Source organism: Cariama cristata, unplaced genomic scaffold, assembly GCF_000690535.1.
Source record: "Cariama cristata isolate BGI_N322 unplaced genomic scaffold, ASM69053v1 scaffold11663, whole genome shotgun sequence".
Lineage (NCBI taxonomy): Eukaryota > Metazoa > Chordata > Aves > Cariamiformes > Cariamidae > Cariama > Cariama cristata.
Genome location: NW_009609055.1, coordinates 126468 through 153440, shown reverse-complemented (window position 1 = coordinate 153440; position 26973 = coordinate 126468). Strand labels below are relative to the sequence as shown.

Genomic DNA, 26973 nt, shown 5'->3' with positions numbered 1-26973 from the left:
ATGACCACATCCAGCAGGCAGAGCTCTTCTACATCTATGGTCAACAACTTGGCCAAAATATTCGATCCAAATGCTTTGCAAAACCAAGGGCCTGATAATGGCATGGAACCCCCCCAAATCCTTCATGTTGCAAGCAGTGATGTCAGCACATCTGGAAGTTTTAATATCATGGATATGAAGTTTGCCTCCCTTGAAAAGAAAATAGATAAGCTGTTCACTCTGCAAGACAATGTCCTTAAGAAACTTAACAGCGTTTCCCAAGAAATCTGTTGCATTGAAAAAGATATCAAGATTGTAAAGGCGAAAACATCTGAACCTGGATCAAGGATGGGAAGAAACAAAAGTCTGAGAAGTAATGAAATGAAGAAGCTTTGTCTTAAAATGAAAAAATCTCTTTCTGATATAAACAGGAATGCAGAGCAGCAGGTTAAAAGACTAGATGGACTCGAAAAAAGTGTTTCTCGACTACAGAAGCTCATAGGGCCTCTGGTTGGGAAGGTTAAAACATTAGTAATTCGTAATTCAAGTGTAAAACACCATGTTCAAAAACGTAAACTTTGCAAGGGAGGTGATTATACAAAAGGAGCTGGACATCTTTTTAGGATGCACATTTTCTCAGAGACAACAGCAGATGCCCTGCTTGAGAAGAAAAGTGAAAAGGTGAGCCCAGGTTTGTGTTTCATCTTGTCAGGAATCATTGCAAGCTATGGATGTGTTCCGCTATATGCTTAGCTTTTTAGTTTCATTGACATTTAAGAGAGAACAACCAATATGCTCTAAAAATGAAAATTATGAGAACAAACTGAGCAAGTTTCAGTGGAAAAGATACAGAAAATCTACTGAGTGATAAATACCTTCACTTTTTTTTAATTATTTCTTTACAGTTCTGAAACATAACTAGAGGTCACTGATATGGGTGACGAGATTGACACAGACTTCAGGAGGCTTGGATCCTGGCCGTATATTTTACTATGATCTTCTCTGGTTAATTTTCTGGGGGAATCAAGTTGCAGCAGTCTTGTCATATGCAGTGGGGTCTAGAGCTTAGCAAAACTGGTAAAAATCCTTCTTAGGTCAGGGCATGTACATATGTATGTCCTTTATTCCAAAGAACATGTTAAGCGTGTTGTTCCAATCTGATATTTCTGCTGACATTGGGGGGGACGGGACGGGACACACACTTCTAAACTGGGATCTGAGGTAGGGTTACCGTAACTGGAGCTGTGGTTTGTGTAAACTTCCTCAGGGGAAAAAATGCTCGTATCACCGTAACGGGAGTTTCGTTGTGTTCTTTACAGGTCAGATTAAAAGACCACAAAAATATCTTGAAAGACTCCATTGACTATAACAGGCTTTTGTAAGGAAATTTGACTATTCTTTGTTTGGTAAAGATGCCTAATAGCATTAGAAAATTAAGGAATTTCTTCTGACAAAGTATGTTGATATTTAGTTAACCTACAGTTAACCAAAAAGGTTGCCTTTCATATTTTTCTGCTTTGCTTTACTTTTTTTTGTCCTCCAAAAAAGTCACATACAGGCTTTACTCTGATTCATTTAAAGCATAATTATTGAGTTTGTTTTTCTAAAGTTTTTGAGCAGGAAAAACATCATGCGAAGGTATTATTGGAAATGACATTCCTTAAACAAAGAAGCACCCAATATTACTCAGACTGGTCTGGTCAGCAAACCAGGTGCTTTTCATCTTGGTTACTCTTAGGCAGCCCCACTTCTCAGGTAGACAAGGAGCATTTGGGCCATTGTAGGAAACTATAAAAATAGCGGTCAGTGCTGAGTAGCAGCAGAGGAGCATCTTGTAAAGCTCGGTCAGCTGAACTGGATGATCTGCCACACTGTAAGGATATAAAATGTGCAGCCTTGTTTCCAGAGCATCATTAACTGAAGGGAAAAGCTGCTGCTCTGCCAAAGGAGACCGATAACAAAAGTGGTTTTTACGGGCCCTTCTTGAACATTGGGTTGGACTGGTTTCAACAAAAGAGTTCCAACAAAAGAGAAGTTTTCTTGGTTTGTACCATTACTTTGATGAGAAAAGATTAGTTATTTTGAACATCTGAGTTTAAGGCTTCTTTCATTTTTCAAAACATCAGTGAAAGCCTCTGTTGTAAAAGCCCCATCATAATGAGAACCACAGGTCATCTCTGTAATGCTGCCATCACTGCAGTTTGCGGTAGAGCTCTACCTGTCTTAGTGAAATTAAGTATTAATCTAAACTATTTATAAATGTAAACTGAATCAGGCCTGGGATGTTAATGAACTGGCAGCTCCTGAAGACACGAGTAGATGAGAGGCTCTCTGCGCTAGAAACTCAGGGTAAGAGAAAGGAGGGGACCGTGCAGGCTTTGCTGGTGAGTTTGTGGGAGTGGGTGGGTGCAGTGGAAGAGGCAGATCAGAGGAGGAGGTTGTGCTCCCGGCAGGCCAGAGGGGAGCCAGGATGGCAAAGACACAGGTGCCCAGGGCAGAGTTCAGGGCTAGGAACGGCCTGGAAGTGGAGGGTAGGGGGCTGGAACGTGATGGAAATAGAGGGAGGCTACTGACAAGGACCCAAAGAGGAGGTGGGAAAGTGGAGTCTGGGTCTTTTTCCAACTGCAGCTCCATTTGTAATCCCCTCACTGATTCATTTTTGTTTAGGCAGACTCTTGGCGATGTTGAGTGGACTTGGTAGGAGCTTGTCTAGCGTGAGGGCTTAGGAGAGGCAGCACGAGCATGTCTGGAATCACGCTGGTGATATTACTATGTTGTTAATATTTTGTTTGTTTTATGAGATAGCATACATATGTTAGCTTGTCATTACCTTCCTCTCTATGCAATTGATTTATTAGTAAAGGACCATCGTAAAATTATCAAGCTGTCCTGTGAACAACAGCTGGCTTTAGTAAACACTTAGTCATCTCTTAAGTTTAAGGGGTTTAAGTAAAACCAGACTTGAATTCAGCGCTGCGTTAAGAATAATGGAACATGGTATGATATCCTTCAGCAGAGGCTGCTGAGCTTGGCTGTTGACTTAGTAGGAGCCTGTATTTACCAGTGTTCAGAGCAAACAGACTCTCCTGTGTGTGAAGGGGTAGGAACAGCATCTCTGACTGGTCCATGAGACACTGTGAAGTTGGTTGCTTGTGCCTCTGCCTGCCATGTATTCAAACTGGATTTACAAATGAGGTTTTAAATTGTTGTGACAAAAGCAAAAAGAAAAGCAAAGGCATAGAGAAATAGGTGATTTCACCCTTGCAGAGTTTTACACCTGAAATGTACCACTCATACCTGATGGCACAGCAATGAACAAACCTACCTGATTATGCAGAAATCAATCCTTGCTTCTGTTAACACAATCCTTATTGCTGTCTCTAGTCTCCACCTGATGACAATTTTGAGCAATGCTGACCCTGCAGAAGTGCAGGCCACCAGGCAGTAAGACCAACATCTCTTTTATCCTGAGTGGCCTCTGTATGGCAACACTGAGCAACCCTTCAATCACTTTAGACATACACACTCCTATTCTGTTTCCTTGTGAGCAAGGTGATCCATTCACTACAGTTAATTTGGAAGGACAGTACCCACTTTGTGCATTGCTGGAGATGGGCAGATATTTTGAATGATGTGCCTATTTGTCATCCACTCTGCACCAGCTATGAGCAAATGCCACCTCTTAGTTCTAACAGCTGAGCTGTCTGACAAATACTTGGCTGTCCCCAGCCTGGTTCTGCAAAATTATCCAATCATTCTTAATTACTAGTAAGTGGTGCAATAGGTGGCCATGGATACATCTGGATAAGGCAGTGGATTGTGTTTACGTACTGCTTAGTCACCTGCCTTCCCATCCTTCCCTCTCTAGAGAAGTGCTGCTCTTTGCTTTATTAATTATAGGATTGTTTTTTAATTTTTCCTAATTGGCTCATTGTACAGAACGGGATTAAGCAAAGAGCAGTGGAAAAGGCAGAACAATGGGGAGGGAAGAGGGGGAGTGGGAGAAAGGTAAAGAAGGGGTGATAAGCAGCTGGGGTGTATAATCTCTCTTCTGGCTTCAGCAGCCGCTGGAACAGTTTCCAGATCACAGGCTCCACAGGGACTTTTTGTGCCCTTGCAAAATACAGGGATTGCTCTCCTCTGAAGCAAAATTTCTGCTTTCCTGCCTTTTACTGCCATCCTGAAATACCTCCACTGCCTCGTACAGGAGGCTAGTTTATTTCTGTTTCGGGTTGGAGTTATAATATTGTGTAGCCTGCAGACACTTCGTGCTTTGTGGGTGCTGCCAAATGTCTCCCAGTCGTTTTCCACCGAGTGCAGCATGACCCTGTCACCACGTGGCTGAGAGGAGTAGCACGTATTACTTGTCATTTTAAGTTATTTTCTCACTACTACCACCCAGGGAAATCAGCAGTTCTACAGTAATGGTAGTAAAAGTCTTGAGGTTTTCCTCAAATTCACCTTTTTAAGTAGTCCATGGTAATCCTGTTGTGAAATGACTCTGTAACTCCATTTTCAGTCCTATTTTTTTTCCCACTTATAAAGGGGGTAAAATAATATTTCACTTATTTCCTCTAAATTAAACAGTTTTGAGGTTCTATACTATTAACCTACAAATACTGACCTGGAGACTCAGAAAGTCCCTTTTGTTGCCATCGTAAAGCAGTGTTGAACTTTCTGCAGTTGCCTGCAGGTTGCTGTAACTTCGGTCTCCTGCCATTTCTACAGGGTTTGCCATAGGACTAATAACTGTTAGCAGTTTGAGGCTGTTTCCCACACTAAAACCAGCCCAGCAGCGGGAGCTGTGTTTTCTGTTTGAACCCTCTGTCCCTCCCACGCGGGTATCGCACTGCAATTGCAACTCACTGGCTGCTTTAGTAGGAGTCTGCAATGAAACTGCTGCTTGCCACGTGTCTTTTAAGATCCATTCAGCCTCAGTCTATAACCATTCTTTTGATTCCTTCATTTTGCCTACAAATACTAACAGGTCCCTTATGCATTATTTAAATTCCCTCCAGATTGGCTGTATTCTGTGTATTTTTCATATTCCAGCCAAATAGGCAGAAATTGTTTCGTTTTCTTTTTTTATCTGTTGACAAGGGTTTCTGCTGTCCTCAGTGATTTTGAGGGTAGAGGCTTTCTGCAGAATCTCAGCAGATGGTTGTCTGCTGCTTGGGCAATGCAGCCAGTCAGTGCCTTCAGCTGCCGTTATACTCGGGAATGGTGTTCTTCCTCTCAGGACTGATGCCTTCACCTAAACATATTCTTGGTAGAATTACTGCAGTTTTTGAGTGAGGTGTAATATATTAGAGTTATAATCCTCTCTCTGACTTTCTCTGTCTATAAAACTGGTATGTTTTCTCCAGATGACATTTTCGTCTTGTTTTACCCTGTTCTCTCTCTTAGTGACAGGCCTAGGAGGTTTTTCATCCCCTTTCAATTCAGAATGCTGTTTAATTTTGCTTTCATTTAGCCTTGGAACTTGTCATCTGCTGTACAATATTCCCTGGGTAAGATCCTGCCTTGGGCACTGTTGTTGTGGTTTTACTCTCTCTACAACTCTAAGGAACGTGTGGAATCAAAGCAGGCACCAGCTGATTTCTAAATACCTGCATGCCACCTTGGATAGCTTATGAGTATGACATAAATGCCTGTGTGTTACAGCGACTGTTTTAGGAATCCATTACAATTCCTTTACAAAACTAGGGAGACCTCATGATGAAGATGAAGAAATAACGGGTAAGTGCAGGAGAGCAAGACAAGGTGGGTCATCAGAGAGCAGTCCTGTAAAACCAGAAGGTTCCTCAAAGAGGTGAGACAGTGGTGGGAGGGATTTGCTCAGGCAAGAGGTCTTCACCCACTGCAGTCATCTGAAATCCACCTTTTGTCATCAGATATCCCAGCCATTTAGTCAGTTTTCAGGTGAGGACTTCTCTCAGCCCCTATCAGAAGTCTGCCAGTAGTAAGGGTACCATGCTTGAATGCCTCCTCTGGTAGGAGAGTGCAGCTGGAACTAAATGCAGAGTCTGCACCATGCCGACTTTTAGTGGCAAGGGTAGCCACTCTAGAACGCAATTAATTCAGTGCCATCCTGGCAGCACCCTGGGTTTTGCACACATGTGCACCAGTGAAGAGGAGCAGCGATGGGTGGCTGGGCAGCATCCCCAGCAGGGCCTGGGAGGAGTCCCACCACATTCCATTTGCTGGGTGCTGCCTGCACGGTGAGGTGCCACAGGAGAAGGTTTATCTGTAAACGGGAGATAAAGGGATCCCAGGTCTTTCTTCTCCACCCAAACCCCCTTCTTGTTTAATGAAGTGCGTTATTAGGAAACCTGCGTTTCTGGAGTCCAATTCAAAGTGAGTCATTAAAGCTGTAAGCGATGACTTTTGAAGTTTGTAACCGTTTGGAAATCTCCCAACAGTGTGATTTCCCAAAAGCAGCTTAGGAATGGTGGTTCAAGAAGTCTGAAAATATTTACCATTCATATCATTGCATGCTTAGCTAAGATAAGTTAGTAAAGCTGAGAAATGCTCTCTTAACAATGGGGCTACTTAACTGATACTGTGGCTTTGACAGATGGGTGATTTATGCCCTCAGTTATAAAGATCTGCCACTGATTTGACTTTCAAGCTGGATTTTCTTCCTCCTTTCTTACACTGTGACAATAGTGGAGCCCGCTTTAGAGGATGAGCTCTTTAATGGTAGTGGAGAAAATATGAAGAATAGCACCTAGAAAATTTTCGGGTTACGGCACAAGTGCATATGAGGCACATGTGCACCTGTGAAGCACGTAGGACCCTGTCAGTCATCCCACATGCGAGGACATTGAGCAGTATAGAGAAGGGGTAGATGGTGAGGCTGTCCAATATGTTGGTAAGATGAGCAGCCAGAGTCTCCAGTAGTTGTGCTTGCCTGACATTGCCCCTGATTTGTTCAGGTGAGAAACCCAAAAGTGATAGTAACAGGTTGATTTGATTTCCCAGATGCAGTGAAAGGACATATGTCAAAGCCAGGTAATGATGACTGCTCTGGTCTTAAGAGGGGGATTGGTAGCCTCAGATTTGTTGGTCATTATTACAGGCCTCCATGTATTCCAGAGACATTAAAATTATACCAATCAATTGGAGTTAAAATATCTACCTCCAAAGCTCTTATGCCTGATGCTGACTCTGTTAAATGACGGTGACTGGACCTCAAGGGAAAAGTAAAGATGTTTAAAAGCAACCTGTTAGTGCGGTATGCTGTGTCTTCACCATAGCAGATGGCATGCTCGAGGCCGTGGGCTCAGTCAGGAGCCTGGTTGCATGAAAACCTTTTCTACTCTTCAGTGTAAGATTCCCTGTTTTGAGAAGAACGGCCTGGTAGAAGGCAGCATCCATTTGAAACAGGACAGCCACTGCCTCTCCAGTGCAGCGGGGGTGGGAAGTCAGCAAACTGAAGAGGAGGATGGACAAGGCTTTGGCTTCACTGATCTTCAGCTTCTCACCTAGGATGGTGAGAAGGGATTCCACCAAGGGATTTTTCAGTGTTGATGTGTCTTCATGCAGAGGTTCTTACCTCATTAGCAATATATTTTCAAGGCAGCAGGTCACATAGAAATTCTCTTTTATTTCCTGTTGGGGGAATCACAATTCTCATGGCTCAGAGGTTATTTTTGTGTATGAGTAAAAGATACTTGTGACTTGACTTTGGTTTATATAGAAGAATGATTTCTTTATCTAGTTCAAGGAGCTCTGTAAAGATCATGGAAGAGTCAAAATCTTTGCCTGAAGATGCCAACAGTTTGTGTAGTGTAGCAAAAAATAATGGCACAGAAGCAGACGTACTGCATGCCAGTAAAAGCAGACTTCTCATGTGTACATTTTATATAATTTATAAGTTTGTATCAGAAATACATTCACTGAGTATTTTGCATTGCTGGGGGGGGGGCGGGGAAGGGGTGTGTATTGAAGAGGAACACAAAAGGGAAGGAGGGGATGGATTCCAATTTTGGGGGGTAGCACAGGAGGCATCACCACACATGCTGTTGCCCCAAGGTCTCTGTGGTACGTGATGCATTCTCCTGTGTACTGTTGTGGAGATACTGGGAGCATCCACGGTACTGTGCTCGGGTGGCAAAGCCCATCACTGATTTCTAGCTATTAGGTAGGTGAATTCATCACAAAGCTCAAGTAACTTAATCATGTTGATAAATGGATGGTGATCTGGTCTTACACAAAACCAGGATATCTTGCCATAATAAAGCTCTGCTAAGTATCTTAAGAACGTGAGAAAGAGCCACCAAATAAGAAATGTGGTTTAGACACATGCAAAGTTTTGTGTCTTGATATCGTCTGACTGAAGTTGAGAATAATGTCTTGACATCAAATGAAATGTGATGGGGTGATAAAGGACCTCTAACTAAAAGGTTGGTGCTGCTTCATGAGGCCATTCATTACAAAATTTTTTGCAGTAGGGAAAAAAAAAAATCAAAGAGTTTTATTAGGTGAATGAAAAAAATTTGAAAGTTAGCTAGGAAAACATTCCAAGGGTAGGACTGCTACAGTATAAAGAAGGAATTTAACTAAGTACAGCTCATTAAAAAGGAGTCAGATGTCTATAAAAAACATTAATTTCTTGCTGCATTTGAAATTTCTGTTAAAATATATTATATTTATATATATAATTGCTTATTGCTTAATTTCTCTGGTTTCTAAAGTCAATTTAAATACTTTCCAACAGTGTGGGGTTTTTTTTCCATTGGTCTATGCTGAAGTTTCAGCCTCTGGAGTATCTTGCATTATTCTGTTATCCTAACTTGGGACTTTTATTCTCTCTGTGTTACTTAGGGTCTAGCAATACTCTGTGTGAAAGAATATGTTTAAGTCTGGAAAATGTGTTTTTGAAGACACAATACCAACTTGTGTAGGTACAGACACCTTTTTGCTTTTGTATATTTTGCAGGGTCACAATGCAACCTTTCATATTTAACCTTTTGTGAAATTAAAGTGAAAACTTCATTGAAAGCTTTTGGCTTGTATAAATAGGGAAAATGACTGTAGTGCCATTAACCCCATTGTGTATATTCAAGTCATTAAAGAAAGGGGAAAAAATAAGGTGGAGGCATAATTTCCACTAAGAAATATTGATTCGTGTAATTTTAGAAATTACAGACTGGAAAAAGTCACACGTCACCTAAATTCAGGAAGAATAATACCTAAATAAATAAAATCCCATTAGGGATTAAGTTAAAAAGACCCTTAAGAAAGCACTGCTAACAAACTGGAGGAAGAGGAGTGTTATGAAGAATAGTTGGATGGGATGGATGTCATTAACAAACCACTGCCATTTTGGGTGAGGTTTTCAGAAGAGCGTGATGGCCTTGGGTGCTGACAACCTGTGGGCTTTCGGGGCGGCTGGCCCAGCTGCCTGGGCTCGGACATCACAGGGGTGCTTTGCCCCTGACAAACGACAAGGAGGTCTTTGTACCTCCCGCGGCCAGGCTGGGAGGGATGCATTGACTTCTGTCAGCTCTAGAGAACCTGGCACAACCCCACCCATTACAGGGAAGAAAGAATGAGCGAAAGTTTGTGTTTTTATTGCCCGGTCAAGATTTGACAAGTTGAAGTCATGTTGCTACAAATAGCAAAACATGGAGAAAACTGGGCTGCCTATGCATAGACTACTCGTGTCTACAAATAGTCCAATATCTAGTACTTATATTTGTATTTCTTATCCTAGTGCACTATTGATCCTGTATTTATTGCAAATAGCTACATTTATTGATTCTGAAGGATACCAGTAAATGTTTCATTTGTATTCTTTTTTTTTTTTCTCATTTAAATTGGTATGAGCTTCTCATCTGTTGTTAAAATGTAAGAGATCAGAAATGATGCTTGAATAAACACTGTAGTAGTTTATGTAACACCCTGGCAGTTTCAGATATTCAGCATCGTCCAGTGTTCCTTCCACTAGACGGATTTTCAAAAGCTGGCTTCTGTATTTCACACCTGCAAACTACAGCAATATTTAGTAGGAAGCGCTGTGTGCCTGCAATTAATTCTGAATGTAGAAGTGAAACCTAGCCCCATGCATCAAAGAGCTTGGAGGCCGTTTCTCTGGTTATTTGCTCAGCTGACTGTGTTTGATCAGAGCTGATGTCCTCAGTGGTACGGTGAGGTTGACATACTTACAGGAATCCGAGTGCATTACTAATTGCGGTCACACTGCAGAATTAATAAGTCTGAGGCTTTTCCCTACTTCTTTTAGTGCTTTTCACCATTAAAAAACCAGGATGAGCATTGGTTGATTCCCTGTGATTCATCTGGAATCATGACATTTATATTTAAGTTCCGTGTGAACAAGGCTCCAATTTATATTTCAAGGGTACTTACCTACTTGTATTTAGGCCTTTTTCATTTTGCGGCTTGCGGCTTCCTGGGACCAGCTGCATCCCAGATAGTTGTCAGTCTCAGTCCTTATGCTCATATTACAATTTCTTTGTCCCTTGCAGATCAAGATTTTCTGAATAAGTCCTCCTGAAATCCTTTCATGCAGTTTCATCCAGTTTTTCTCAACTCTGGTTCTCATGGAGTTTCCTTTCCCTTGAACTCTGTTTGTAGTGGATACACATTGCTTTAATTTCATGCCTATATTTTATATAGCCTGATGAAATAAAAAAAAAGGGCATAAAAACTGCAGAGGGCTTACCAGAACAAATGTTTAGTAATAGGACTGATTTGTGCACAGAGTACAATATGAATACGCCGTGGGACTGCTAGCATGATTAAGACATTCAAAATTAAGTGCCTGGCCCTGCATATTTTGTTGAAATATGTCTTTCACTGCTTCAGCTGGTAGCTCAAAGACAAAAAGTAGTCTCTTTGGAAAATATTTGGAGGTATCTGCATTTTTCACACTCCGTAGATCTGTTGCTAATAATGAGAGTGCCAGTTTCATAGTAGTGTGAGAAGGAAGAAGGTTGAAAAGGAGCACCGAGCAACAGCAGTCACCGTGGTTTACTGTGATCACCATCCTACTACAAGCCTAGGAGTGGCTGAGGAAATAAAAACACTGAGCAAACGGCATAGGAATATGAGTAAATAGCCGTAAAGGTACCAGTAATAGCAGGGCTTTTAGGAGGAGCTGGCCTGCTCTAAAGCACCTCTAGATGTCACTGTGACATCGTAAAATGCAGGTAAGAGAACGCTGCAATGCTGACGTGATGGTTTACATGGTCTGATTCCTGGTAACTGTTTTGGTCAGCCTGTAATAAATTATTGGATCATTAAAAATGCTGCTACCAGATGTTGATTAACAGAAAAAGACTTTTAGAAATCTGTCAGTAAGACTGTTACTGAACATTTTACTAGAATACTAAATATTCCTAGCTTTGGTTTAACTAACCTAGTTTTTAGCAGCAGAAGCTACTGCAGGGCAACAGCTGGATGTTTTTTTTCTTTTAGTCCCTGAGGCTCAATCCTGATCTTTTCTGGGCTGTGTTTATGCCAACCCTGATGTTGATTACAACTGAGATAATTTCTCTTGCTTTACACTGGTACCAATCTGATCAGCTTGGTAGTGATTAAAATAAGGACCATCATTTATAGTAAAAGTGTGAGTTAGAACACAGAATACTTGAATTTGACCAAAAAAATCAGGCTGCAATTTCATGAGGAACAATATGACATGAACACTGTATGCACTAATACATCAATTGCCTTCTCCGCAGGTCATCAAAGAAAAGTCACATTTGAATGAGATGGGAACAAAAGAGAAGAAGCCACCAGATTCAACAGGTTAGAATATTTTCTAGTTCCAAAAGTACAACTGAACAGAAATAGCCATTACTCTCCTGAGCAGCTCCAGTGAAGTTGATTGGGTTACGTCTGTGCTCATCAGCATGAATGAGAATTGTCCAAGCAACATCAACTTACTTTTCACATGTCTGTTCGCATGGTGGCAAACTGCTCAAAAAAGTGGTTTGCATGAGGAGTTTATTAACCTTGACTTGGCTGACAATAAATTTGAGTGAGAAAAATGTTTTACAGTGCTGTGTCTGAAAGGAAGATTTTGTGACCTGTAATATCCCTGTTTTAAAGAAGTTGTCTGCTCTTGCGTAGGAGACATTTACACTGACCTTGAAAGTGGGAGGGAAAAGCAAGTGCCTAATTCAAAATTAAACAGAAGTTATGCTAAGTACGCAACCCCACTTTAATATTGTTACTGACCACCAGAGAATTGCTGACAGATTCCTTGGTAATCTGTTTACTTACAGAGGGGGCCATCCAGAAGAGTCAGTCCTACTCTCAGGAAGAAGTAGTTGATAAGCTCAACAAGGAAAATGCCGAGAGGGAAAGTCCTGTTCTGCTTCAAATGGATCCTCCCAAATTTCATACTGAAGGGCCAGAGGAGAAAGGAGAAAGTTTGACTTTTGAAGGCTGTTACAAATACAGGAGAAGCTCTGTTCAGAAATCCCTCACTACAGAAAAGCAGCAAGAAGAAGATGCTGTTGATGCTGCTTGTCAAAGGATAACTGGGCAGGAGATAGAGAGTGAGTCTCCAGGAGATGGGGAGAGGATGGAGGAACATCAGGTATCTGGAGATGAAAGGCGAGAGAAGAGGAAGAATGAAGGGGAGGGAAATGCTGCTAAGAGTGAAAAAGAAGTTGAGGAACCACCAGCTCCTTCCCAAAATGAAGATGCGGCAGGACAAAGCCATGATCAAGAGGCAACAGAGGGAAGGTAAGGTCTGAAGCTCAATCTGCACATTCTTAAGGGACCCATGCTTTAGAAAAATGTGTAGTTCAAGTTTCAAGTCAAAGTGGCTGGTTAATATTGGTGAAAATCCAGCTCAATACAAAAGTGTAAAATGAGTTTATCCCTCTGATCTGAGCTTTAAGCTGAAATTATACCTTTAAAAAAGTCAGGCAAACAATCTACCGTACATGGTACTAGCATTGTGCTTTGGTTGTTTGCTTGGGAAATAGATTAGGAACATGGGAATTATGTTAGGCTATTCTTATCTCTAAGGAGAATTCTCCCATTGTTATGTTTATATACTGCAGCATCATATAACCTATGAGCAAAGTAAGGTTAGATTAGGCCATGTGCCAGTTGGGAATTAAGTTACTGCAAAATGTAGTAACTTAAGTGATAACATAAAACTATGAAACTTTGCCCAGGCAAGTAAGCTGATAAATTTGTTTACTGTAATTCTTTTTTTGCTGCATTGATATATAGCCGTTCAGGGGTAAACCAGTTTAAGCTCTCAGGAACCCATATGAACAGAGTGAAATCCCAATGCTATCCCATTGCTTTAAAGGTGAGATTGATAGCTAAATGTTAGACAAGTCAGGTGAGGATTTCAGTAATGGAGGAACATTTTGCTGTCATGATTAACTTAGGGGTCATTTTTATTTCTCAGAGTGAATATTAAAACAGTTTATTTTACACCATGAAGCAAAATAACCTAATGCTATTTGAATGCAATATATGTATAGGCATTTTTTACCTATGTTTCTAAATTTGCTCTACTTTAAGAGTACCCTGCTCTAATGCCATTTTTTGTCCTTGCAGGTGTAAAGGCTGCGAAAAAGGTACACGAAATTATAGTCCAGTCTCTGAGCAGACCTGCCAATTTGAGCATAGTGGTAGCAGTAAGCATCGAGTGAACGATGAAGACCTAATTAAAGATGACAACAAAAAGAGCAGGCTAGATGCAGAAAGTGCTGATAGCATATGTAAAACCCAAAAAAAGCTCTTACAGGAACTATTCCTAAAGGCAAAACATTTGATTCCACTAGTATTACAGTGGAATCTCTCTGACGATCAGAGAGAGACATCCGTAGAAGAGAATGATTTCATGATTGTAATTAGTAGAGGGAAAAGGTGTGCATGGTAGCTCTGACGGGAAGCAGTTGTTCATGGGCCACATCCTAAGCTGATGGGATAACACGATTCTGTTTGCTTCCATTTTAGAGGCTTCTGTTCTGGCAGAAATTAGTTGCAACTAATTTGCTTCTGCCACAACTACTCCACTAATACTGTCCTCTTTTCCTCTTGTTTTAACAACAGAGCTAGAACTCCTCAGTATAGAGTGGTGGGAAAAATTTATCATGTGTGGCAAAATTGGTTGACCTGTGGAAGTGCTGAGAACATATGTTAACACAGAATCTGCAACGTTGTGGATGTAGCCTGCAAAACCGGCTTGCTCGTATTCGTACCATTGCAATCTGAAGCGCGAACAACTGCAGCCTACAAAATAGAGAAATACAGATTTTTCTGTGGAAACTTGACTGATGCTGTTGAACAGTCAGATGTTCGGTGCATGAGCACCATTTTCAGAAGCAGTGCTTACTGGGGTGAAGCAGAGACTTCTAATATTAGACCTCCAGCTTGATAATTTCAGTGCCTATCTCTGTATATAAACTGATGGCACATGAGGGGATGGCCTGAAGGATTTGAAGATACATGTGTGTGCATGTGCATGCATAGGACTCAGACTTAATTTCTTTGCTTTGGGAATGGGGGGAGAGTGGGAAAGGGAAACATTTACTAAATGTTCGTGCTAGGCTCTTGTAGCAGGAAACAGGAGATAGTGTACTGAATCTTTAAACTCCATAACCTGTCCTGAGCCCTGGTAGATTGTTAGGGATGACAAGATTAGAGTGTTTCTCTTGAAGCATCTTTGATCTGTAATGGGAGGTCGTTCTTGGATAGGGAGAAATCTCCTCTGGTGTGCAGGAAAAGAAAAATAGAGGGTCTGTCACTGGGAAAATCTTGAAGGCTAAAACTTAGGCATAGTTTTAAAGAGGCACTCTGTCCTCTTTAAAAGAACAATTCCTTGCCCAAAGTTTGGTAACGTTTGGGAGCTCAGCTTTCAGAAAGACGTTTTCTTCTGTCACTTACATGCTGGGGCCCTTGGAGTTTCTGTTGTTAGAGTCAAATTCTGCCTTTAGGGTTGAGGTTTTCTTGGCATTTTGTGGGTCTTGGTAACATGTGAAGACCCCTACTTAAGGACGTGCAATTCAAACTCTGCAGAATCCCAAGTAAGTGGCAAACTTCCAGAAGCCACAGCTTTTCACAATTCCTTGACCATGAACTAACTTCCTGACCATGTAAGTTATTAACACTGTCAAAAAAAAATATCTAGGTACACAGCTGGTGTCCTGGAAAAATGGACGTTCACTGTGAATAAGGACAATCCACTGCTACATTAATGACCAAAGTGTTCCTGCCAGCTACATGCTGTCATGGGGGTTTTTTTGTTTGTGTTTTTAATCATTTTCACTGGAGTAATGAGTGTTTTAAAAATTGCTCAACAAGCCTCATACAAAAGGGAGCCGGCATTCCAAACCAGAGAGCTCATGTTGAAATGCTGGGGCTCTAGCCCTCCCAACCAGTTGAAGAAGTATTTGTCACCTTGGTCAGCCAAAGGTCACTCTCGGGAATATCAATCAAATGAAAAACAACGTGGGTATGAAATTGAAGTCACAACACCCTGCAAAAAATCCAAAGAGAAATTAGGCATGCAGGGCTTGTCTCCAGCAGGGATTTTGACATCAGGATGGCAGAATGGTCCAGCATGTGGAGGTCCGGATGATAATACCAGAGACCTACATTTGTGCTGAAACTCCATAACTGCTGCAGCATGGTGTTGGGGACACATCCCTTCTCTGTGCCCCTCTCTACCTTTTATCTGCCATCATTTTTTAAGGACAGATATTCTTCAGAGGAGCACATGACAGTAACCATGTGTCCTACGACACTGGGTCCTGAGCCATAGTGGGAATCCCAGGTGCTGCCTGCCAGGGTGAAACTCCCTCATGTGCACAAGCTCTAAATGTGATCTTTAAAGGTGATGACCACACTGGGGAGAATGACAAGTTGTGTCAATCAGTAGAGAAGGGGATTCTTCAGTATGAACAGCAAAAGCTGGGAAATAGCCTCTTTTAGCTGGGCTGAGAGGAGAGCTCAGTCTCCTTTCCTACCCCACTGGAGAGTTACAGTACATACTCTCCTGTTAACAGTCCCTGAGTGAAGGGGTAAAAAAAAGAAAACATCTGAGAAAAAGCTGACTTCCTTCCAAACAAATTGCTGAGGCCCTTTGTGGGCATGAAACTACGCTGGTTTAGTCTGGTGGTCTTCAGTTTGCCTCTTGCTACTGTTGTGCAGAAGATGCTAGCTTAATAAAGGAGTCCTTGTCATAGTAGTATAGCTGCCCAACAACACCCTGTTTTCTGAGCCAGAGGTCCTGGAATAAAACCCTTCTTAAATAACAGAGAAAAACCTATCTTTAAAACTTAGAGTAGGTGTATTCAGTTCTTAAATTAGCTTATCAGGGATAAAAGAGGGACTAAAATACAAGATACACAAGCACTGCATGCGACCACTCATATGCTATCTGTCTGTTTTGTCTTTTGTAGGTGATAGTTCTACTCCACCAGCACCATTTGATCACCGGATTGTGTCAGCCAAAAGGGTGGGGATCAGCAGTTATTATAATGTCAGCGAGAATGAAATCCTGGGAGGGTAAGTCAGGTGAACCCAATCAACATGGAAAGCAAGGCACAAATTTACAGCCAAGCACCCTGGGAGGTGAATGGAAGCAACATGCCTCACTAGAGCCGAAGTCATGAAAGTCTAAGCTCTAACAGTGCTTTAGAGAGGGATGAAAAGAGGAGGCTGATTTTACTGTGTGAGTGAATTTTGGCTTAAGGTTTGGCACCGGCAGACTTGGCTTGTATTTGGTGGTGTTCTAGGTCAGCCAGCTGCCCTCAGGCTTTATGACGGGACTCCTAGGATGCTGTAATACTTTACCTCACATGGCAGCCAGCACGACATAGAGACATGTTGTAGCCTTCTTTCCGTCAGTGGGTCCCATCCCTGAAAACATATGCATGTTTTCAGATAGAGCAGCAGGCTAATCTGACAGGCCATGTAGTTACTTGATCTCTCATGCTGACATTGTTTAGGAGAGAGTGATATTGTCATTTTTGATGGCAGCATGGTCTTGGGTAAGGCTTTGTTTCATCACGAAATCACAGCCCTCTGTTGGAGGAGAATCATGAGATGGAGAGGGGCGGATTGTGCTCATAAGTGAGTTATTATCCTTACAGTATATTGACTTCCCCAGGACTAGTCATTGCATGTTATGAGGTGAGTATAGTGAATCATGTAAATGCGATAATATCAGCTCAAACAGTGTATGATTTTGGTGTGCCTAAATAAGTAGTAGCAAGTCTAATCTACACAGCAAAATAGCAGCACTAGAGCAATTGAAATGGAAGCCAGTAGGGAGAAGATAGTTTCTGTTGTTTATAACCTAGTTTAAATTCAGGGCCGACACCAGTACCACTGGATGATTTATTTTTTTTTTCTCTGTTTTTCCCCTAGAGGGCGATTTGGTCAAGTGCACAAATGTGAAGAGAAAGCAACAGGTCTCAAGCTAGCAGCCAAAATTATAAAAGCAAAAGGTCCTAAACAGAAGGTTGGTAGAGTGTGATATTAGTCTTTTGTTCCCCAATGGGTCCCACACTGTTCTTCAGCTACACAACAGACCATGGTCAAGTGGCTCATACTCATAGGACCTGCTGGATTACCATTGGCTTTAGTTCTATTTCCCTTCTCCTCCAGAACTTCTAGTAACTAAACAAAATCCTCTTTTGGGGTTTTCTCTCTTTTTTTTTTTTAATGGTAAAAACATTTGTCAGGCCTGTGACATAGCATATTTCCTCCCAAGCACACTGTAACCTTTGCTGCAATGACTTGATGTCACTGCGAGGGATGCTGATGACAGGCTCCTGACATCAACGCAAATACAGATGAGAAGAATTAGTCTGGCCTAATTGTTTTGCAAATCTCATGGCCATCTGGGGCTTGCTTTCACAGGAAAGACATGCATAGCATCCTTTGTGTGACAGCAGTGTCATCGATGGCATTCAAGGGTGGGATTTGTCTCAGCTAACTGGGGTTGCTAAGGTATAGCTGTGGCCAAGCTGATCACCAAGAATCCCCTTATAGTCAATGGAGAGAGACTGGCACCACCAGAAAATGATTCAGCCCATCCTAAACAGCACGTCTAAAATAGCTGGGCTGAATGGAGGTACCAGTCTCTCTCCCCTGACTGCAAAGGGAGGTTTTGAGGACTGTCCTGGACTTTTCTTACACAGCTTGATTTTGTATACCTACAGCTGGTTAAACCAAGTCCTATTCTGCTTCTCTCTTTTCTTTACATCCCTGTGAACCCGCCACTTGTCTGTGTGGGCTCTCCCCTTCCTTTTTCCCCCAAATAGCTTATTACTGAAGCAGTCCCCGACTCGAGCTCTGAGTTCAGTCTAGTATCTTCTATGGCCTTGACATCTACCACTGCAGGAGCAATCAAAGGAAAAACCTGTGTTTGGTTGCCACGAGTGAAAACATGAAGATAATGTAGGTGTCTGGTTCAAACTATGTCCTGTTTCATGTAGCTTTCTTAGAGAAAAGGCTTCTGTAACAATAGTCATGACTCTTTACAGGATGAAGTAAAGAATGAAATTAATGTCATGAACCAGCTGAATCACGTGAACCTCATCCAGCTATATGATGCCTTTGAATCAAAAAATGACATTGTACTAGTCATGGAATAGTAAGTGTGTTCTTTGCTTTTTCTTTCTGTCTTTACCACTTTTGCTTTTTTGTTAGAATTGTCCGTTTCCTTCTTACTTTCTCCTGGAATTAGAAGTAGAGCTTCTTACAGCTGGAAAGAATATATGAAAGATGTTCTCAGGAACAAAAAAAAAAAAAAAAGGATTTTAAAAGAAAAGTTTTCCCATGGAGCCATTAATGCATTGTTTCCAGTGATGTGCCACATTCCTGGTGCTGTAAAGCCATTGGTCGGTTTGAAGATAGAGCTGTGTTATGTATCTTCTCTTTAATTTCAAATTTTAATTTGTGTCAGGTAAGAAACAGCTCTCAGAATATCTCCAGTTCTGTGAGGCAAATGAGAAGACATCTTACACTGAAGAGGTGCCAGCTGTAGTTGTTGTGCCTAATCCTTACACTGGGTTCCTGAACGGATTAAGCTGGTTTTTATGCTGGGTAATCAGGCTAATAAGGCACAAAGTAACTGCCTTAAAGTCAAGTTAAGCAGCTATTGTCTTAAGGAAACAAGAAAAGATGTAATTAAAACATTGAAAGGCATGGCAGAAGGTTGAAAGTGAGTTTGGCTATTCTGGACATTCTCAGATAGTTCTCTGAATTTGGTCTACATGATTAGCATATCACAAAAGGTAAAAGGTCTGTATAGCTATGAATGGGTAAGCTGGAGGCATTCTGAAATATGATGAGAAATTAAGAAGTCATTTTTGTTGACTTAGTTTGAAATTTTGGATCATGTCCCTCAAACTCTGAGGGAGGAGACTGCGGATTTAAATGCAGATTCTCCATGGTCTTCCATGTGACTTCATTAATTTCACTGGTACAAAATGATGACTGAAGACAGCATACGGTTCATATTTCAAGGCTTTTGTACTTATCAATGGATGGGAATCTGGACTCTCAGACCTTGAAAGTCAGGCAGTATGCATCACAACCCAGTTCTTGGAAAGTTCAGATCAGAGTACAAGCTGATATTGTAAACCCACCTTACTGAACTTGACTGTGAATGATTAAAATAGTCAACAGCATAAATTCTGTGTTACTCTAACTACATGGGATTGAGTTTGGACTTGGTCACCACTTTATTCTCTTTCTCTCATCAGTCTGGAAGGAGGAGAGTTATTTGACCGAATTATTGATGAAAACTGCAATTTGACAGAGATGGATACTATCTTGTTCATAAAACAGATCTGCGAGGGAATTCAGTACATGCACCAAATGTACATTCTTCATTTGGATCTCAAGGTAAAGAACTGAGATGTATGTTTTGTGCTATGACAGCTGTGGAAATTCTTACTATTAATGGTAGGCCATACAGCTTAGCAGATTTCCATGGCAGAAACAACAAAGGGCCTTAATCTGCTTTCCTTAGACCAATATGTGTTTACTTTAACCACACTGAGATCAGTTAAATGCCTACAGGAGTAAGTAAATTAGACAAGAATTATGGTCATATGTTATCAAGCCTCATAGCACTTGAGTTTTCCACAGACGTATTTTACAGAAAGACAGCAGCTGACTACAAATATCTGCTGTTTTCAATTTTGATATTTGGATCTCAAGTTATAGTACAAATATTATTTAATTCAACTGCACAAGGTCTCTGTTTTACACATCAGCCATGGGCTGGCAATTATCCCCATTTTTCATCATGCAGATACCAAGGCATGAGTGAGTGAAACTTAATTTAAGGGTCATTCAGGATCAGTGGAAGCACTGCACATCTTTCTGAGGACTACACTACGCTGTTGTGGTCATGAAAAGGCATTGATAGACAGCCAGCTTAAGGGAAAATACATTAAAATGCACTTGCTAAAATAAAAGAAATAAAAATAGTCAGTGGCTGATGTAACAAATACAGTGCACCTGTGCTGGGTTAGGCAATAGCTACTAGTGCAGCTGAAAACCTGGAGAAGGGTAGCAAATTCTCTGCCACCTACTTGCTTAGTTATTTGAACTATTCAACTATATATGCAAAAAGTCGCCTCACATCTTTTTAAAAATACATCCACCAATTGCACATTTTTACTCCGGGTGTCTACTAATGGTTGATTGTCACCCCTTAGAAAACATTTGTGGTAAAGGTATTTTTCATTAGACTGTACATTTGAGCTGGGTCTTTCTTCCCAAGTTTTTATCAAATAATAGACTTGTTTCCTACCTCTGTTTAGTGCTGGAATAAAACAGGATGATGTCTTTAGTTTTATGACTGGCTATAAAGCTTCCTAGTGATTCCTGAGCTTTGCAACAAAGCAAAAAGAAAAAAAAAATGCACAGGATGGTTTTCTCTTTGGTGAGATTTTTATTATTGCTGCTGGTTTTGGCTTGTAATAACTGAGTTAATATGGCACATCTTTAATGTTGTTAGCCTATATATTATTGCAGTGGTTAAGCATATGAGCAGATGCTTGTTGGAACCTGCTTCAGTTGCTAATCAATGACCAGACTCACTTTTCTCTTTCTTTAAAAACATCCCGTTACCTAGAAACCTATCAAGCAGAAGTTCACACGGTTCTTTGGGACACATTAATTATGTTTTTGGAGATGGCAAAATTTAATATGAGGTCAAACTGCTGACAAAAACATACATATACAATCCAAGAAATTCTTCCCAGAGACCTCTTTGCATGTGCTTGCCAGCTATGGCTCCTCCCTTCCATTTTGCCTATTCATAGATTGCTGTCAGTAACAAATGAGTTTGGGAAAGAAAGCCTGAACTTGAAAGAAAATCATCCTGACCATAGTTATCAAAAACTATGGACATACAGTGTTTAAAAGTCCTATGCTGTTTAAAAGTCCTACATGTAAAATGAATTAGTAATGGTGACAAAGGTTAACTAATGTTTTAAGTGTTGAGGGCTGTTTTGTTTCAAAGAGGACTCAATGAGCAACAAGACAGAGTAGCTGTAAAACTGCTGGCAGTGAATATAAGACTGTATTTTAGGTATTTACATTTCAAAGACAATTGGCCAAATTCTGTTCTTAGTCCCGTCTGTATGAATTTGGACTAATTCTAGGAAGTTAATGGATTTCTGCCAGGGAAATGAAGAACAGCATTTGGCCAATGAAAATTCAGAGGGATTTAACCTGTGAATCCTACCTTTTGCTAAAATATCTGAGAAAACCATAAAGTTGATGTGACTAGCTTAATATATCAGTGTTCAATCAGACAGTTACTGCTAGAACGTTCATGAACTCAGAAACTTAATGCTGTAAGATAAACTTCAAAGCCTAAGAAATTATTTTTTTTTTTTTTTTTTAAAAAAAAAAAAAAAAAAATCAGTGTCAGCTTATTAAGGTCTGTAAAATCACAGTGCCAGCATCCTGAAACCTCTCTTTGGAAGTCTGCATTCCCTGTCCCCCTTCCCCTAATGAGTTCTTTGAGTTCTTTATCTGAACTACTGCCTTATGTCAAATTAAAAAGCCAAGGAGAAGAAAAACCAGTTGCAAGGCACAGAACACACGACCCCAACTGTTGTGTGATAGCAGGGGGCAGGTACCCATGCAGAGAAATCTGAACAAGGAGGAAACCAAAAGGTGCTTATGAGATGTTTGCTGTGTTTTTAGTGTTTTTCTCCCTACAGTTTGCTGAAAGCCCAGTTTTTCATACTTGTTTCTCATTAAAGTGTTTTTTGGTTTCTCTTGGCAGCCAGAGAATATCTTGTGTGTGAACCGAGCAGCAAATCAAATAAAAATTATTGATTTTGGATTGGCAAGAAGGTACGTGCATGTGTTCTTGCTAGTCGTAAATGAATTAGGAAACAATGAAAAAAGTCATTACATCTCTCCAATGACATATTTGATACATAATGGTCTCCTACTGTTCTTAGAACAAATTTAATGTGTCTGTTTTAACCAGGGATATCTTTTAATAAGGAATGTTTGGAGCTGAGTAGAAGACTTGTTCTGAAGCCTTTTTTCAGGTAGAATGTTGAAAGAGGGCTGATTCTGACTAAGCATGCAAGTATCTTGGAACAGCTAAAGTGGACAAAACCAGTGGTACATCTTGTCTGGTCTCTTGTCTCTGATGTTACGAGATTCTTCAAAAGTGTGTGAGAGACTATCAAGGGCTGTTACAGTACATCCCATGCTATATAACTTTAACATCAGTGAAGGATTTACTGGTTAAAAATTTCATGCCTATGGTATGAAGTCCCAAAAGGATGATAACAGCTGCTCTGAGGAGTCCTTGAAATCTGAATTTCTTCCTTTGTATAGCAGTTGCGTTTTGCCATGGAGTATGATATAAAACTTGCAAACATTTTTCGTTCTATATATGGGTAGATTTATTTTTACTTTGTACCTCTGTCTGTCCTTGTTTTCCTACTGAATTTCCTGTATGCTTCTGAAATCCCTCTAAGTGCTAGGCAACTTACAATGCAATTTTAATTAGAGCTGTAATTGATATCCTCTGTTAATGTTTCCATTTCCTAGATATAAACCCAGGGAAAAACTTCGAGTTAATTTTGGGACTCCAGAATTTCTTGCTCCTGAAGTTGTGAATTATGAGTTTGTCTCCTTTCCTACGGATATGTGGAGTGTAGGAGTCATTGCTTATATGCTGTAAGTAGGATTCAGTATCTGCTTTGTAAGCTGTTTCTAGGTTGAACTGTGTCAGTCATCCAAATTTGTTGTTATACTGGAAGACTGAAAAAATCTATACCCAAAACAGAAAATGTAGGCTTCTTTCCAAATTCCATATTCAGTAATCTCTCCTCTTTTCCAATCACCATGAACTTTTCTTCCTTGTTTCATTGCACATCTGTCATGAGTGTTTGAGCATCACACTTCCAGAATAATGTAGACTGCTTGGTAAGTTCCCAGTAGGTATGTGCTAGAGCCATCAGAGATCTAAAAAATTTGACCTACCATGAAAGACAGTAACGCTTGGTTTGTTAGGGAAGAAGGGTGATTATTTAAACATGTAAATAAAAGAGAGAATGGGAATGGTCTGGAGACTTTCTTGGACAACAACATGTTGCAAGATAGGCCAGGAGTGACAGAACAACCATAGGTGGCACATTGGGGTTCACGTACAGGAAGGGGAGAAGACAGGAGGATTGAACATTTTTTTTTTTTTTTTTTTTTTTTACTTTAGCCTCAGTGGATTGTCTCCTTTTTTGGGTGATGATGACAGTGAGACCCTCAACAATATCCTGTCCTGTAGCTGGGATTTTGAAGATGAGGAATTTCGAGGTGTTTCTGATCAGGCCAAAGATTTCATCTCAAAGCTTCTCATCAAGGAAAAATGGTATACAATCCCTGTATCTTTGAAATGTGTGTTCCATGCCATCATGACACAGTTGTGTCATTTATGCTGCTCCATTGCAGAACTATCATGACTTATCTAAGTTTTTCATGTCCACGTAGAATATTATAATACCACTTCATTGATGTTGTTCATTGTGTCCATAAAATGCTCTGAAGTGAGCTGAATGCATTTTTGCTGTGAAGCAAAACTTTCTTACTTCATGGATTAGCTGCCATCTGGCGTGGTGTCCTGAAATGACAGCATTGCATGATGGCAGAACACGTCACCTGTAGGAGATAATTGTTGAATTCTAAGATTCTGCGAAAAACACTTAATAGCATTCTGGTTTTCCTTTAGCTGGAGAATAAGTGCAACTGCTGCCTTAAAACATCCATGGCTATCAGACCACAAGCTCCACTGCAGACTCCAGGTCCCTAAATTTAAATATCCTTGTGCATTGTAGATCTACTGTTACCTTCTTGTGTTGCCACGTCACTATTTGCTTTCACATGTTTCGTAACTGTTTTTGAGTCTTCTTTGCTTCTGCATTTCTTGCCACTGTGAGCTGTGTGTGTCCCCTTGCTTTTTTTTAGCTGTTACAATTTGCATGCTCACACTTGCTTATCAGTTCTTGCACATCTGGGAAGAAATATAAGATCATGCAATTACTGTGTGTTGCTGAGTGGATGCATTTGTTACAAAATGAGTCTATTTACAAAATGAGCACTGAATGAAAAGAATTTTCTAACTGGGGATTATTCTAGTTCCTGCTTTGAAAATGCTTTCAGGCTCTCCTGAAGTCCCCCATGAGTGCTGTTAGATTTCATCCTACCGCTTCCCAAGGAGTACCTTTCCCAACAGAGCTTGGAACTTCACCCAGTGCATATGTTTGTTCTTAAACACCTTCTTGCCCTTTTGAGGGTAGCCAGCTCAGTGACCAACACAAAAGAAGCAGTTGTTTGTTCACACAAACAATTCAGTTGGGCTGAGCTGGAGGATCAACAAGATTTTAAATAATTTTGATTATTCCTCTGTTAAGTAGTCAGTGAGTTTGGGAGATTCACACTGTTGATGAGCTTGCTGTTGGCTAATTCTGAGTGAGTCCACTCTGTGGTTCAGTGGTTCATGAAGGGATAATTTTAAGCAGGTTTCAGAATTTTTACAGCATTTGAAGTGCAATATTCATTTTCTCCTTTGCAGGCAAAGCACATCTATGTTAAATAAAATGACTGCTGTATTGCCTAGGATGTATATGTCAAGGTGCCTTTTGAACTACAGCCATCTTAAGAATTAAGAGACCATATTATTAATTAATAAAATGCTCTTATTAAAATAAGAGCAAAGATTATGATGATGATAAAGCAGTAGTAGCTCTGCTGATGAGGTGGTGTGGATTCTGGGCAGGATGGGCTGAGTAGTGTCCTGACAGTTCTGTCCCCTTGCAAGATGTTCCTGTTATGTTAGTAAGGATAACAAGAAGTAGTATAAAATGGGAAATAATAACAATCAAATTAATTATTATGATTTTCACTGGAATTTAGTTTTCATTATAATCTCCCGGAACAGCAGTGCCCATGAGATTATTAGAAGATTTGTAAGTGTGCGTACACATTAAAAATAAGAGAGTGTGCCACAGTTAAGCATCTCTTCTGAGGCTTTCATAGGATACAATTTGACGCCTTTAGTTGGGCTCCAGTGAAGCTCTGATTCCTGCAACCTGGGGAACAGGCTGTCTTTTCCAAATGCTGCAAGAACACAGGCTGCTTACCTGCTGTGCTGCTTCCTATCACCAATTTTCTTCTTGGGAAACCTTACCCTAATAGAAACCTTACAACTGATGTCATCCTTCATAGCTCCTTTCCTGGTATTTTTTTCTTCATGCTTCTTGTGCTTTGCAAAATAGCATCGCTAAACATGCTGATTTTGCAGTGTTCTGCCATTACCTTAAGTAGAGGTAAGATGCGATTGATGTTCAATTAATGCTCCAATAATGGCATCTTTCTTTCCTTTTTTTGTTTTTCTGTTCCCCTAGAAGAAGTCTAAAGGTGACTGTGTGTCCCAGGCACCCCCGGCTCAATAACCTCTGAAAGAGCTGCCGAACAGAAGGTTTGTTTCAGGTCCCAAGTGTTTCTTCAGGTGTAAATACTGTAGCCACTGCAGAAGGGATCAGTGGGCTGCCGAAAACCTTGCATAGTCCAAAAGTTCACAGTCCAAACTGTATTCACCACCACCATCCCTGCTGTTGTCTGGAAAGCATTCAAAATGTAAACTGGCCCTATCACTTAGACCAAGTCCCAGCAATGTGCAAAAAAAATCATATATATGAAGCCATATGTGCTGCAAACCCTGGCCATTTTAGAGGGAATGGTTATGCTCCCACTGGCTCTCATGGGGCAGGATTTCACCCAATAATTTTTCAGTGTTGAAAGCTTTCAGGTTTTCATGCTGCGGTTAGAAGTATGGTTTAAAAAGGGTAGAAATATGAAAAGTAATTACTTTTTAGCAGAGGCACAGGCCAGACCCTCAGGGCAGCTCCACTGACTGTAGTGAAATGAAAGCAAGGCGTCCTCTAAAAGGAGCTGTGCCACACTTTTGAGGACCCAGTTCTGACAGGGCCCTTCTCTGCCCTTTGAGCCTGTAGCAACCCAAACAATTTTGACACAGCATCTCTCTCTGTCCTTTTTTTCTGGCTCCCTGTCTTTGCCCTTTCACTAACAAACACTTCATTAGTGGTTCTCAGGCTGGCTTGGTTGCCTCCCCCAGGGATCACGGAGACTCAAGTCTGCCCTCATGTTCTGTCTCTGGTCTTTGACCAAAGTATACTCACTCAGCCACTTTGAAATCAGGCTACCTCAGGCGGTACAACATCTCCATAAACCAGTACACCAATTCCCACAACGGCTTTTACCAACTACCACAGAAGCTGCTGCCTCTGTTGAAGGACCATGGGAACCACTCAAAGGTTCTGGGGGCATCTCTGGACAAAACTCAGTGGAGGGTCAAGATGTGAATGAGGCTGAGAACACACACACTGTAAAACCACTTCCTTTTAGTCATGCGTCATGAGTAACGACCAGGATGCCAAAATAAAAGTAGTCCACTTGTCACTACAAGCAGGTTTTTAA

General features: G+C 40.8%; 1 protein-coding gene across 1 annotated transcript; it reads left to right on the top strand.

Moving 5' to 3' along the window:
- LOC104159486 (myosin light chain kinase 2, skeletal/cardiac muscle-like) lies at positions 1–25928 on the top strand. The gene is made up of 13 exons (XM_009697405.1): positions 1–660; positions 11691–11757; positions 12237–12702; positions 13537–13556; positions 16386–16491; positions 17356–17449; positions 18477–18586; positions 19701–19842; positions 22247–22317; positions 23032–23160; positions 23696–23848; positions 24206–24278; positions 25881–25928. Exons 1-13 carry the CDS (start codon positions 1–3, stop codon positions 25926–25928), a joined length of 2139 nt encoding a protein of 712 aa, XP_009695707.1.
- Positions 25929–26973: the final 1045 nt, after the last annotated feature.